The sequence below is a fragment of the Lithobates pipiens genome, unplaced genomic scaffold (assembly GCF_037356315.1).
Source record: "Lithobates pipiens isolate NorthernLeopardFrog02 unplaced genomic scaffold, aLitPip1_a1.2 Scaffold_13, whole genome shotgun sequence".
Lineage (NCBI taxonomy): Eukaryota > Metazoa > Chordata > Amphibia > Anura > Ranidae > Lithobates > Lithobates pipiens.
In genome coordinates, this window is record NW_027507718.1 from 197,465,220 (window position 1) to 197,480,798 (window position 15,579).

At 41.0% G+C, this 15,579-nt stretch overlaps 1 protein-coding gene across 1 annotated transcript in view; it reads left to right on the forward strand.

Moving 5' to 3' along the window:
* Nucleotides 1–15,579, forward strand: part of DNAH6 (dynein axonemal heavy chain 6) — a 418,858-nt gene that overhangs the window by 157,540 nt on the left and 245,739 nt on the right. Inside the window, exons 25-30 of the mRNA XM_077476093.1 lie at nucleotides 2,865–3,029; nucleotides 3,179–3,292; nucleotides 5,825–5,950; nucleotides 9,868–10,023; nucleotides 11,412–11,573; nucleotides 13,224–13,361. Of these exons, the coding sequence (XP_077332219.1) occupies nucleotides 2,865–3,029; nucleotides 3,179–3,292; nucleotides 5,825–5,950; nucleotides 9,868–10,023; nucleotides 11,412–11,573; nucleotides 13,224–13,361 (861 nt within the window). The remainder of the gene's footprint in view (nucleotides 1–2,864; nucleotides 3,030–3,178; nucleotides 3,293–5,824; nucleotides 5,951–9,867; nucleotides 10,024–11,411; nucleotides 11,574–13,223; nucleotides 13,362–15,579) is intronic.

Genomic DNA, 15,579 nt, shown 5'->3' on the forward strand with positions numbered 1-15,579 from the left:
TTGTTCTCTTGTTATGTATCTATCGATCAAGGGATGTGATGCTGATGACTCTCAAACATTCAGCAATTCTCTTTTTCAACTAATTTATGTAGGCAGTGACTGCTCTCACCAGCACCGAAAGTGAGGGACAGTCAAACATTTGTGTTGTCAACAGAACAGTGGGAACAGTGGATACATCTTCAGATTGGGACAAGTGTGCTGATGACAACTGTCTAAAAAGGGGTTTTTACTCACTTTGAAGAGGTTTCCTTTTACTTCCTGTTGGGTCTGCAGGACAGAAATTAAGAGAAATTTCTACAATGGGACACAGATGGGTAAAAAAATGAACACAGGTTTTAATTATTACTTACTCTATCCAAAATAAAATAAAGTCTGAAATCCTGTTTGCTTTTCTATCATGCTGACCCTCTGGCTTCAATATTTTGCATCACTGACCCAGAACAAGTATTCATATAATGACTTCTACAATTTTCTTTACTTTCCATTCAAATGTTTTAAGACCAAGTTTAAGGACAGCGTTGGCAGCTTTACTTTAAAATAAACCTTTCCTGACAGAAATATGGGGTTGACATTAATGACTTACATAGTCTAAATATTCCTTCTAAAAATACAACTTGTGTGTATGGCATTGGCTTCTATACTTTCTAAGTGGTAGTAACCCTATTTTTTTTTTTTACTTGTACCTACAGGAAAGCCTACAATAAAGCTTACTTGTAGGTACAGTGAATGTCTCCCTAATTTGTACTGTTTAGGAGATATTCAGAGTGCATGCAGCCTGTGACGCCACCGGTGCATGCCTTCTGAAGGTCTGGCATACTGTGCCGGATCCTTAGAGCTGTTGTTCTGAACAAGGGCTCTCCAAGCACACGCGGGAGTGACATTATTGCGACCTCAGCCACTCATGTCGCCAGAGGCCGCAAACCTGGAAGGAAGACATGGTGAAGATGGAAGCCCTCTCAGCAGTGGCAGCGTGCCACTGGAAGGCTTAATTTTAGGGTATCGCATAATGTGCTCGTATGCGATGCATACGAGCACATTATGCATTTGTCTTACAGAGGAAAGTTGTTTTTTTTGCAGTGGTTTACTACCGCTTTACTAATCCAGAATAAGCATACAACGCATTCTTACTTGAATCTTGATGTCCTGTGGGTAATTCTACCAGTAATGCAGCATGAAAAAGCTCTTGCCCTTTGTATCTGTGCAGGGGTTATCTGTAATAAAGACCAGCAGCCACTGCTGCTCTCTCTCCTTGTGCAGGGTGGCTAGTCTTGTCTCCTCTAGTTTTCTGCAGACAACTTGTAGTAAGTAGATCTGCAGGGTCTCTCCCACAGCCCTGCTGTCTGTGCAGGCCATGTGCAGAACAGTGATGATGCTACTGCTACTTACAAGATAATATCTGGGATTGAAATGAATTTGGGTACACACAAAGTGAGTTTATATCCTTTGTTGCTATTGAGGAATATATTTACATTGAAGTATTTTTGTCTGAAAATTTACTTATCCCACCCAACCTCTACCCTATCCCGCCCCTAAGTCCGCCGCTAAACATGTTCTCGTTAATATTTAATGAAATCATAGTGTTGTTTTATACAGAATTTGGTTCCAAAAATAAATATTAATAACAACTTTAACAATATTAACAAAAAGCATATCTGTACCCATTATTGCAGTCTCATCAGTGCACATCAGTGCAGCCTCTCAGTTCCCAACAGTGCAGCCTCATTATTGCCCATCGGTATAGCCTCATCAGTGCCCATCAGTGCAGCCCTTTATCAGTTACAAACAAACCCAAGAATAAACCGAGGAAAAAACCAAGCTTTACTTACCACCAGCCCACAGACAACCACATAACCTGTCTAACAGTATGCGTTAAAAACAGGGGTTTAGTCTGCACACATTTGCAAATGCATGCGTAAGCCACAGAGCCTTTTATCAGTGCCCATCAGTGCAGTCCCATCAATGCCCATCAGTACAGTCTCATCAGTGACCATCAGTGCAGCATACCATTGCTGCCCTATCAGTGCAGCTTAATCAGTGCCCATTAGTGCAGCATACCAATGCTGCCTTATCAGTGCAGCATATCATTGTCCATCAGTGCAGCCTATTATTGCCCATCAGTGCAGCATATCATTGCCCATCAATGCAGCGTATCATTGCCCATCAGTGCAGCGTATCATTGCCCATCAATGCATTATATTATTGCCCATAAATGCAGCCTACCTTTGCCCATCAGTGCAGCCTATTATTGCCCAAAATTGCAGCAGGGAGGAATCGGGAGGATCAGGTGGCCAAATCTCCCTCTGAGACACATCTTGTATATGAATATCCCTGCTTTCAAAAGAAGTCCCACCTCCTGGACCGGCCACTTTAATAGACAGCACACTGGTCCAATGCTGGTCCAGGAGGCGGGACTTTGTTTTACAGCGCGGCTATTCATACACAAGATGTGTCTCAGTGGGAGATTCGCCACGCTCTGCGCGATCCGGTCACCAAATACTCTTGACAGTTTTCTGGCTAATTGCTTCCGGAAAAAGCGGTGCAGCCATTTTTACGGGACATCAGAGTGGTCTGGGGGGCAGGGAGTCCCCCTCTCCAGACCACTCTGATGGCCACACCGCTTTTGCCAGAAGTGATCAGCCAGGAACTGTCAGCCCAGTCCACCCCTGCTCCTAACTCGCCCTCAGCTAAATTCCACTCGCCAAATGCGAGCAGGCGAGTGGAAACTTTGAGGGCTGATTTAGTTATATATTTCTTTTGATATATTTTTGCCTTCTTACCTTTTAAGGTTGATGGTCCTTTGTTGGTTCTTATCATTTTATAGTGTATTTCTGCTGACAGTAACTTATTTAACTGTTTTTTACTAGGTGAGCTTGGGCAAAGGGCTCAAAGCCAGAGGAAATGTTGAAGACTGGTTGGGCAAGGTGGAGGAGGCTATGTTCAGTTCTCTGAGACGTCTAAGTAAAGCCGCTATAGCTGATTATCAGAATAAAAGCAGAGTGGAGTGGGTAGTGGCTGGACATCCCTCTCAGGTAATATATCAGCTATAAATCAAATTAGCATAGACCATTGCAGCTCAAATATTCAATAGACATTTTTTTTTATGAGCAGTTCAATTCAAGTTTACAAGACAATAATTCACTAATAGCATTGTTTTGGCATGTTGTTATTTGCTTGATAGGTGGTGCTGACAATATCTCAGCTCATGTGGTGCAGAGATCTCACCCACTGCCTCGAAGGGGATGGCGAGGAAAATTTGAGTTCAGTGGCTGAGTTTGAAAAGGATAATTTTGAGGTAAGTTATTGTACACTACAGATTAATGCTATCTTAAAGATGCATTTTAGTAGATTTTCTTACATAACTAGATATTCTAGAAATGTATATTTTTGGTTACTATCAGTAATCTGTGTAATGTCAATATTCAAAAATATTTATTGTTTTATTCAGATATGTTCTTAAAGTGAGCTTGGGCCCAGACTATGCACATTAAATGTTTACATTATCTGAACAAGCAGTAAAAGTGTTTTAAAACAAGCCCTGATTCACCTCTGTAGCTATAGGAATTGTGGAGTTATGTACAGTATCATCAATATTTAATAAGAAAGCGAAGGTATCAGAAATCTCAGCTATTTTCTTTGTAAAGCAGAAGACAGGCTACCAATTAATGTAAACAAACAGCATATGTTACTAAGCTGATGACACATGGTTCAATTACGTGCAGCAATTAGTCCCCCACCCACCCTTTGTTTACAGGTATTTGTAGGTAAGAAAATTGTCATGATTTTTTATGGCGTTGCAAACAGTGAGAGTGATTTGTTGCTTGGTTGCTAAGTGATCGAGATTCATCAGCATTTTGGGTCTGCAGCAAAACTGTTCTTAATACTGTTTTGTGAAATGTTGCAGCAGCTGCTTTGTTTAACTGCAAATCACTGCAGAAGAGTGATTTGTAGCACAGCACAATTAAATGTTGTACCAAACAGTAAGCTACTCTTTGATTAAAGCACTAGCTACAAATGTCTGCTAATTGCTGGCATTAGCAGTTTTTACCAGCAATTAATCTCTGCAAAGAAATGTCCATATATCACTAGCCTTCAGAAACCAACCAAAACCAACTTAATCTTTGTTGTGATGTTGAGGACTTGTGAATTACTTCTCATACAGCTAGAGAGGTCAGGGATGGTCAGTTTAATGCCCCTTTCACACAGGGCTGACGCAGACATTGACAGACCTCACTGTGCTCTATGGGCAGTCAGGTGTAAATTGACTCTTCTTCCCCTTTACATCTGGCTACCTCTGATCCAGTCTGCCAAAACGCCCTCTTCCGTTTTGTTTTAGTGGACCTGATTGGATTTGGAGGTAGACGTGTGTAAATGGGAACAAGTTTGTTTACACCTGCCTGTCCATGGTGCTGCATGGACCTTCCAATCCGGTCTGCCTGTTTTTCAGGTGGATCTCATCGAAATGCCCATCTGAAAGGGGCCTTAAAGTGGTTGTAAACCCTTACATATACCCAGAGAAGTGAACAGCCTCAGGTGATACACAGATGAAACAAATACTGCTATATAAGTTGTATGTATATCAACCATCTCTTCTCGACATCTGTTTAAAGTCCAGAATTTATAAATTTTGTCTGAGCTGTTACGGAGAGCTGAAGAGCTCTGAGAGCCTATTGGAGTGAAGGGACACACCCCCTGCAAACAGGAACAGAGCTGAGGTTGTCAATCAGCTGGTGATCCCTTCTTTGTCACCATTTTTTACTTGGTGTCAGGAAAACTTCTGAAGTGAATAAAATGGTTCTTGATGCAATTTATGCATTAAGATAAAAAAAAAAACCTTTAATGTGCAACAGCCCCCCTAATACTTATCTGAGACATCCAGCGATGTTGCATGTGAACCTCGCCTGCCTGGGAATCTCCCTCCTGATTGACTGAAACACAGCAGTGTGCGCCATTGGCTGTCAACAAAAGTCAGTGATCCAATGAGGATAGAGAAAGGGTGGGGGCCAAGCCAAAGCTCCGTGTCTGAATGGACACACAGAACAGAGGCTCGGCTCTGGTGCCCCAGCTTGCTTGCTGTAGGGACACTCAGCAGGAAGGAGGGGTCAGGAGTGCCGTCGAGGGACCCAAAAAGAGGAGGATCAGGGCCTCTCTGTGCAAAACCACTGCAATAGAGCAGGTAAGTATAACATGTTTGTTATACAAAAATAAACAAGACTTTTATATCACTTTAATGCTGATAACATGTCTTTGAAATGTCCCTTACCGACATCCTTTTGGTCTAAAAATCCTGAGATTATAGCTGCCCCACCTCTCTAGTACCTTCTCAGCCAATAGAAACATGTCTGTGTGTACTGTGTGATTGTATACTGTGTGGCCCCATAATCTCTGATTGCTTGGGGGCCCCATAATCTCCTATTGCCTGGGAGCCCCATGAGTTGTCAGCCCTCCCCTGTCTGTCAGTATCTAGATTAATATTTATACTGTACGCTTTGAAGAATATGCCTGTGTGCATGTACTTGCACCGGTACTTGCGCCGGTGGTTATGCGTGCATAGGTTCACAGCATTTTCTGTAATGTATTCTAATGGGTAAAAATATGCTGTAGTTGTGGCTCCTAGGCTCCACAACGACAGCTGTATTTTACTTTGTACAGCTTCATGCTGTAAATTATGGCCTTGTGCAAGATCCCTTATAATAAAATCCTTGTGCAAGATCCCTTAATAAAATGACCCAGGGTGCATCCATGTTAAATACTGTAGCTATTAGGTAAATGCACAGATGTTTTACCCTTATAAAATTTCAATTGTTTCTCCCTATTTTCATTTTAGAGATTAAATGCTTTAGCTGGGCTTGTCCGAGGCCAGCTTCCTGCTTTGCACAGAAATATCATAACTGCACTGATAACAATTGATGTACATGCAAGGGACATTGTCAGTGACCTTGTAAAAGAACAGGTAATTCTACCCTTTGTCATAAATGTATGAATCAATGAGTTGTTTTTTTTTTTATATGAATATGTATATGTTTTTCAAAACTGATACATGTAGTAAATCAAGCTCACAATAATAAGCAAACTGAATAAAGAAGTGTCTATAGGCTGCTTTCACACTGCTTTGCTGTAAAAACACGGTAAAACAGCAAGTGCGGTTTGCTGCATTTTTGGCACATTTCTGTTGCGTTTTGTGGTTGCCTGATATCAGCTTGCGCTTGTGAAAAAGTGGGGAGGTTCATTTTTGGTGCATTTTTTTTTTTACTGCACCAAAAACGCAGCATGCAGGACTTTTAACCACTTGAAGACGAGGTTTATTTTTTGGCAGTTTTTGTTTACAAGTTTAAGCCCAGGTTCACATTGAAGCGTTTTGACATGTCAAATCGCATGCCAAATCAGCATGCTATTGCTGGCAACGGCACCGTCTGAATTGGCGCCATTGCTGGAAATGGCACCGCACTGATTCGGACGGTGCCATTGCCATTGCTGGCAATGGCACTGTTTTGGACAGTGGCATTGCCACTACTGGCAATGGCACTGTCTGAATCGGTGCGGCGCCGCACCGATTCCCAAAAGTAGTTCCTGTACTACTTTTGGCAGCTAGAGGGGGTGATTTGTATAGACATCTGTGTAGGAACCCGCCCAGATGTCTGTCAAATCGCCCCTGAAGTTGGACTGCATTGCCGGGTTGAAATTGTACGATTTCAGCTGAACTTGCATGATTTCTAACCCGCTCCAATGTGATCCTAGGCTCAATCAGAATTTTTTGCTAGAAAATTACTTATAACCCCCAAACATTATAATTTTTTTTAGCAGAGATCCTAGAGAATAAAATGGCAATTGTTGCAATTTTTTATGTCACACAGTATTTGCGCAGCGGTTTTTCAAATGCAATTTTGCTTGAAAAAAATACACTTTAATGAATTAAGAAAAAAACAAAACACAATAGTTAACATCAAACTATGGTACTTAAAAATTTCAATAGACAACGCTTTAAATGCCTTTACAGGTTACCTGTTTAGACTTGTAGTATTAAAATTATGGGTCTCGCTCTAATGTACTTAGCGATACGTCACATGTGTGGTTCAAATTACGTATGCGTCCGCTTCTGCGCGTGAGCATGGCGGGATGGGGGCACTTTACATTTTTTTTAAATTATTGTTTATTTTACTTTTAATTTTTTATTATTACTTTTAATGTAAACATCCCTTGTAATAAAAATAAGGATAGCAGGTCCTCTTTATAGAGAGATCTGGGGTCAAAAAGATCCCAAATCTCTTCTTTACCTTTAAAAGCAAAAGATCAAATAAAACTTTTTTGGTCTTGCGCTTTAAAAAAATAAATAAAAAGCCTATACCAAGTGTGAGCTCAGTCATGACATCACTTGGGTCCTTCAAGGTCATAAGAGTGCTAACTCTTTCATCGCCTATAGGAGAAGCTGGCCGCACCGCTAGATAGTGTCTTAGCCCTTGTACACACGGTCGGAGATTCTGACAACCAGATTTTGTCCGACGGATTTTGTCTGAAACTGTTGCATACACACGGTCGGACAAAGTTGTCAGAAAATCCGACGTGATTACGTTATTTCATTATGATGGGACTACGTTCACGCTAGTAGCCAATAGCTTTGGTGTAGGAATTTGATCTGAGCATGCGTGGCATTTTGTTCGATCGGAATTCTCTACACATGATCGGAGTATGTTCGATCCAAGCATTTTGTCGGAAAATTTTACTGGCAAGTTGGAAAAGTTGGTCCGTCGGATACTCCGACGGAAACAGTCCGATCCAGACCACACACAGTCGGAATATCCGACAAAACGGTCCAATCGGACACATTCCGCCAGAATCTCCGACCGTGTGTACAAGGGCTTAGACCAGTGTTTCTCAAGTCCAGTCCTCAAGGCGCCTCAACAGGTCATGTTTTCAAGCTTTCTATTTTGCACAGGTGATTTGATCAGTTTCACTGCCTTAGTAATTACCACAGCCGTTTCATCTGATTGAAATCCTGAAAACATGACCTGTTGGGGCGCCTTGAAGACTGGAGTTGAGAAACACTGTCTTAGACAAACAGGCGGAAACGGCAAGCCCGAGAGGTTCTGTCCTACCACTTTGGAAACCATTCCAGCGGCTCATGAGCCGCTCAGACTGGTTTTATGAGAAAGCCGGCCGCCTGCACAAAAAAAAACAGTACCAGGGTTATGGCTGATATCTTCAGCCATAATCCCAGTAAACCACTTGCAAACCACAATGTATATATACATATTGCAGTCAGCAAGTGTTTTTGTAAATGCATTTGATTGAGGTGAAGAGTTCTATAGGATTTAAAGTGGTTGTAAACTCACTTTGAAAAAAAACAAAAACAAAAAACTAACACCTGCAAGACAAAGGCATAATGAGCAAGTATGCATAGCATATTTACTCATTATGTTATACTCAGCTGAGATCGAAGCCCTCGCTGCAGTGCCTGTACACAGCACCGGCCGGCGATATCACTCCCGGGGGTTACTTCCGGGTATCGCGGCTCCGGCGCTATGATTGGCCAGAGCCGCAATAACGTCACTCCCACGCATGCACGCGGGAGCCGCCGTTAACGACACACTTACTGAAGCAACGGCACATACGTGCCATTGATTCAGCTTGCTTCAGTGCGCATGTGCCGATGACATCGGCACATGCAAATACAGGGGATATCTCCTAAACGTTCAGGTTTAGGAGATATCCTGGGTAGCTACAAGTAAGCCTTATTATGGGATTACCTGTAGCAAAAAGTGGTCTGTAAGGGTTTACAATCACTTTAATGGTCATGCCTTTTGCTTCCGGATATATAACCGATCATTCTGAAGGGTTCCTAACTGTATAATATATTTAATGTATGTTTATGCCCATTGTGACTGGCACAATAAGGTGCCTGAAAAAAGTGGACCATGTGCTGTATTTATCTGGAAAGAGCAAAAACTGTACATATTTTTTTTATTCTTGATTGATATAAATCATTTTATGTGAACAAATGAGGGATGAGGGACTTAAATGCATTTTGCGTTTCATTGCTGACAAAACATTTTTTTATTGATCCGAGTCAATGGCTTGAGACGTGGGACCTCCATAGTAATACAGGAAGTCACTGAGCAAGTTTTATGTGATGGATATGACAGTCAAAAAGGCAAGACAATGACGTCCAATTGCATATACAACACATCGCAAGATTTCAGTTTTTCAATCATACTCCTGGGCAAAGATGCATTAGCTAAAACACAGTTTGCCCAGTAAGCAGAATAACTAATATGAAAGAGTTAAATGAACTAACAAAATAAATAAAACTCCATTCGTGATGGATGCACTATTTTCAAAACAGGGTATATACAGTGCCTTGAAAAAGTATTCACACCCCTTGAAATTTTCCACATTTTGTCATGTTACAACCAAAAACGTAAATGTATTTTATTGAGATTTTATGTGATAGACCAACACAAAGTGACACATAATTGTAAAATGGAAGGAAAATGATAAGTTTAGGTAGATAGCCATGTCTTGGTAGGTTTGCAGTTGTGCCATACTTGTGCCATAAAAAATTTTGAAAATCATTTATCATTTTGTTTTCATTTCACAATTATGTGCCACTTTGTGTTGGTCTATTACATAAAATCCCAATAAAATACATTTATGTTTTTGGTTGTAACATAACAAAAATGTGGAAAATTTCAAGGGATATTTATACTTTTTCAAGGCACTGTATGGAGGTAAAACCAATATGAAACAAACTGCATTATGGTGACATCTACTTACATAATTGCTAATACACATCTGACCAAATATTTCCTTTAAAGTAAAAGGATTAATTTTTTTCTCTTATATCATAATTTTGTTTTTTATTTTTCTATTTAGGTTAACAGCATTGACAGCTTCGAGTGGCAGAGGCAGTTGCGCTATTATTGGGACCTTGATCTGGATAACTGTGTGGCCCGGATGGCTTTGTCTCAGTACACCTATGCTTATGAATATCTTGGTGCTTCTCCTCGACTAGTGATCACACCCCTAACTGTGAGACTATTTTCATGAGTTTTACATTTCAAAGATGTAATTTAAAAGGGCCACTGATTAAAAGTGCCTGTGTACTTTTAAACAAATTGTTTTAGGCTAAACTCCAGGCAAATAACTAAATTCACAGATTATATATATATATATATATATATATATATATATATATATATATATGGGGGTCTTATCAATGTCGAAGGATTTTTTTTGTCTATCCAGTTTTAGAATTTAAGGCAAATTTAATGTCAAAATGTGAAACTGTCTTAATGGTTCTGGAAGTCAGATACCTTTGTTTAGGCCGTAGGTAACATGTTTAAGCTGAATAACAATATTTTATTCATACCAAGAAAGAAATACTTCTTTTACTCAACTAGGATGACAAGATTGCATATTGCAGACGTTTGCCTAGTGGACTCGTGTGCTGTGAATTGTATTGATAGGTCCACTTTACAGTGTACAATTGTATGAGCTCCTCTCATTTACTGAAAATGCTTAGTCTGATTTTTCCACACACTGTAAGCTTCTCAGAGAGAGCCTGCCTCATTTTCGGGCTGAAAGACATCCATACAAACTGTATGGCTGAAATTGCATCGGATTTGCACCAAAATGGTGCGGGACCCTTTTTTGGTCCACAGTGGAATTTGATTGCATGGGTGTTCACACTCATGTGATCCGATCCTGTACCATTTTACAGTTAGCACTGTGATCTGCGAACCAATTTGGGGGTGTCATCAACTTTAAATTGATACCTCCAGCTGTTCATAGATGTCAGACTGAACCGCCTGCAATTCAGGTGCAATGTGGGAACCCGTACAGGAATCGCAGGGATTCCCGCATAGCACCAGTGTGAACTGTAACTAAAGCAGAACTAAACTGTATCTAAGCACCACAAACTGAACACACTATTTAATTCATTTTTAATATTCCATGCAAACTCACCCAACCATCCATGTATTTATGCTTGCAGGCATGCAGGCAGGAGGGAGGGGGGGTATGCTTAGCTATGAAGCCTCTTCTCCAGATGAAAGAAAAACATGCCCATGAAGACTCCTGGGAGTATGTCATAATTTGGCCTAGGCCACAAACCAGGAAGTAGCTTAAAAAAAAAAAAAGTTAAAACAAGTAAATATATATTACCATTGATTTAATAATGTTAGCTGCGTAGGGAAGGCTTCAACTTTAGGGTGTGAAAATATTGGAAGCAGCAATAACTAGCGTTGCTCTTGTGGTCAGTAGTGCACTAAGGCTATACATATAGCACTTGTAATTTTGCATAGTTTTTATTTTACTGTTTATTTAGAATGATGGTATAAATGATAATAGTTTTAAATGGTAATATTCACAGTTGGTTAATGGAGTGGGATTTTTTTTTTTTTTTTTGCTTACCTAAGGACCGATGCTACCTGTGTCTCATGGGTGCACTTCAGCTGGATCTAGGTGGAGCCCCTGCTGGACCTGCAGGCACAGGAAAAACTGAGACCACCAAGGACCTTGCCAAGGCTCTTGCTATACAATGTGTAGTGTTCAACTGTTCTGATGGGCTTGATTACAAGGTATGTTGTGCTTGCAGCCTTTAATATGCATAATTTAGGCTACTAGTATAGGAAAGTCCATTGCTAGCATCTATTTTTCATACTTTGCAAATGTACTTCTAGGAAGGTGTCTACAAGTTGGGTCATTGTTAAGTCTCATATACACGATCGGACTTTGTACAAACTTTCCCGTGGATTTTTGTACAAAGGGCGTCGGCCATGAACTTGTATTGCATACACACGGCAGGACTTTTTCAGCCAACTTTCACCAAATCATGTGTTTTTTCTGCTCTTTACCGCCACCTTTGGTCAACTTCTGTATTGTTGTTTGATCTTTTGCATTGATTCTGAGCATGCGTGTTTGTACTTTGTACAAAAGTCCTATGGGTTTTCTGTACACACGATTGGACTTTGCTCCATCGGACTTTTGTTGCCGGAAAGTTTGTCCGTATGCACAGCCAACAAAAGCCCAACGAAAACCGAAAAAGTTTGTCCGATGGAGCGTACACGCGGTCAGATGTTGCCTTAAAACAGATAATTTGCATTTTTGATGTCAAAAAGTCTGATCGTATGTATGGGCCTTTAGACTGAGTCTAGACTGCCCAGGTGGGAAAGGGTAATGCTAGGTGTGCTGGTTTCCCAGGTTTTTTGGGTTCTGCCTTCCACCCTGTTAAGCATATAAATTAGGGGGAAGGCCGGGGTCAAAGAGCGAGAAGGATGGCATGGGAAAAGAGAAGAAGGTCAAACCAGAAACCTGGAAAAACCTACGAGTGCCATTGCTATAAGGGAACCTACAGTACCTGCCAAGGGCTTTGTCACTTATGGATTTCTACCTTCAGAGGTATGCCTAGGCAGCCTAGGAATAGCTAGTTAGGGACTTGTTCATGGACTGTACTGTTGCTGCCTTCAAGTAAAGTTTCATTAAATGATTGTATCGAGCCTGACCTGTAAAGCACACATTGAGCACAGGAGTAAGGCCACCACAAAGGGTTAACTCAGCAGGAGAGTTGGAACAGGAGAGTATTTGGCACAGGTAACCATGAACTGGTGTGAATGAATAGCAGCCAGATACCCAAGAGCACTACCAGGTTTGGGGTACAGGTCCTGTGGTAGTGAGGGGGGGGGGCAGTATACTGGCCCCCTCCCTGGCAATCGGTTCCCCCAAGAAGTAACTGGGATCACATTTGCGGTACGGATATCCCATGTAACGCATGAGGTCCACACTAATGCTTGGCAGAACCGCATTCTGTCACCGGGAGTGATGTGGCAGAGATATGCTTGATTAGTGGAGAGGGCATAGGTTCAGTGGTATCCCTCCTAACGCAACATTCAATGAGCAATGGTGTGGAATAATATGGGTCAAAACATTTGAAGAGGAACTCTGAACATTGCAATTTCTGCACACAGTGCACAGCTCATTTCTAAGCTGGGGTCTGCTTAAAACTGATCAACCGGGCATTTATCCACGTGTGCATGAGAGCAGAGGTACCCCCACGTGCACAGATGTGGAGGCCCACACCCCACATACTATTTCCTGTATTTCACAAAATATTACAATATGTAGTATCAATAAGTATATTTTTTTAGTGAACATAACATTAAAAGGCTAAGTCAATGTATTTAGACAACACAGCAAATTGATAAATACTGTTTTTTTTCTGTATTTTGTAGATGATGGGTCGTTTCTTCAGTGGTTTGGCTCAGTCTGGGGCCTGGTGCTGTTTTGATGAATTTAACCGAATTGACATTGAAGTCCTTTCTGTAATAGCTCAGCAGCTCATTACAATTAGAAATGCAAAAGCAGCAAAGGTAACTGGTTACCAGTACACTGAAGTATTACCAGCACAATCATTTTACTGTTTATTTTGTGTTTAATGACATAAATTGATCAATTTATGCATGTGACTTACAGTAACTAACTATAATATTCATTTATAATCAATCGTTCCTTCTGAATCACTATCTAAGAAAGCTTAGACTAATGTATCAAACTAATTTTCCTTTTTCTATGTCTGCAAAATGTGAACAAGGATGTAACATTTATGCATTCGGCAGTGGTTGTTATTGTTTGTTGTGGAATTTTCAGACAGATAGTCTACCTCTCAATTCACCCTCTACAAACCATACTAAACTATATTTAAATTTTTAGAAAAAAGTGTAAGAGGGTGATTTGTGGAAAGGACATATTTTGAATGGTTATCTATGAGTCCTGGAAATGAAAAAAAATGGATGACCTGCATGAATAGGAAACATTTCAAACTGCCATATTTTGGTCTTGGTAAAGTTGCAGATGGGTCAGCAATGTCTAATGCCGTGTACACATGAACGGACTTTCCAGCAGACTAGGTCCGACGGAATCACTCCGTCGGACAATCCTATCGTGTGTGGGCTAATCCATTCATCCAATTAATCTAAAAAATCAGACGAACCTAGAAATAGAACATGTTTCAAATCTGTCCGACGGACTCAATTCCTATCGGGAAAACCATTCACCTGTATGCTGGTCCGACGGACCAAATACGACGCAAGGGAAGCTATTGGCTACTGGCTATTGAACTTCCTTTTTAGTCCCATCTTACATCATCACATTCAAAACGAACGGACTTTCGAATGGACTTAGTCCGTTTGTTTGTGGGCAAGTCCTTTAGTTTGGAAGGTCCGTCGGAACTCCGCTGAAAGTCCGTCAGGAAGACCGCTGGACCTAGTCTGCCGCAAAGTCTGATCCTGTGTACGTGGCATTAGATGCAAGCTCATATGGCGAAGTGGTACTATTTATTTTAACGCAGTGACACGAGTAAAAATATTAAAGGCTCATGGGTCAACTTGTACCATCTATTCAAGCGTTTAGCACACTGTGAATCTATGGCAAACATTTTTTTCCACAGTTTAGGCCTATATGTATTCTTCTACATATTTTTTGTAAAAAAAATACATTAAGCGTATATTGATTGGTTTGTGCAAAAGTTATAGCGTCTACAAAATAGGGGATAGATTTATAGCATTTTTATTATTAATTTTTATTTTACTTGTAATGGCGGCGATCTGAAATTTTTATTGTGGCTGCAACATTATGGTGGATATGTCGGACAATTCTGACACATTTTTGGGACCATTGGCATTAATACAGCGATCAGTGCGATTAAAAATGCATTGATTAAAAATGTCACTAGCAGTGAATGGGTTAAACACTAGGGGGCAGTGGGGTTAAGTGTATCCTAGTTTGAAGGGGTTAAGTGTATCCTAGTTTGTGTTTTAACTGATGGGGGATGGTAATAGATCGCTGTTTATTCATGTATGAGAAGACGATCTGTCACTTCTCCCCTCAGAGAACTGGAAACTGTGTGTTTACACACACAGTTCTGGGATCTCCATATCTCAGCAGCGATCACGGGAGCGATGATCGAGACCACCAGGCATTCGCAGTGGCCACTGGGCAAAGCGACGTTACATAACGTTGTTTCGACCAGCCGTACCAGTCTGCCGCAGTACAATGTGATTTAACGTAGATATTTGGGCAAAAAACATATTTCTTATTTTATTTTCGATATATAGTAAGTTGCTCGGGGACAGGACTCAGGAGAGCAAGAAATTAGAATAGGAAGGCACACACACACATGAAGTTGACTCTTGGTCCCTTCAGTCCCTTCAGTCTACTCCAGTCTAAACAGCACTGACAGTCCCACTCTCGACCTGCCCTGCTGTCCTGCAGACCCACACACGAGGCTCTGGCTGCTCTGCTTGCCTCCCTTGCACCATGACATCACATGACATGCTCGGGCACTGCCTTTACCAGAGCTGCCCGAACACACTGTAGCAGGGACTCGGATAGGTCTTGGCCGGCTCTGGACTGAGCCGAACATCACAGCCATATTTTTTACTGGCAACTTTTTCCTTTTACTGACATGTACTGGCAGAAGAAAATTGCCTCAGCTTTATATATTTTTTTTATGTACAGATCGTGTTGGGAGATTTTCTCTTCCTGGTTATCACTACATTGAAGCCTGGGCATACAACCAAGACAGCTGAT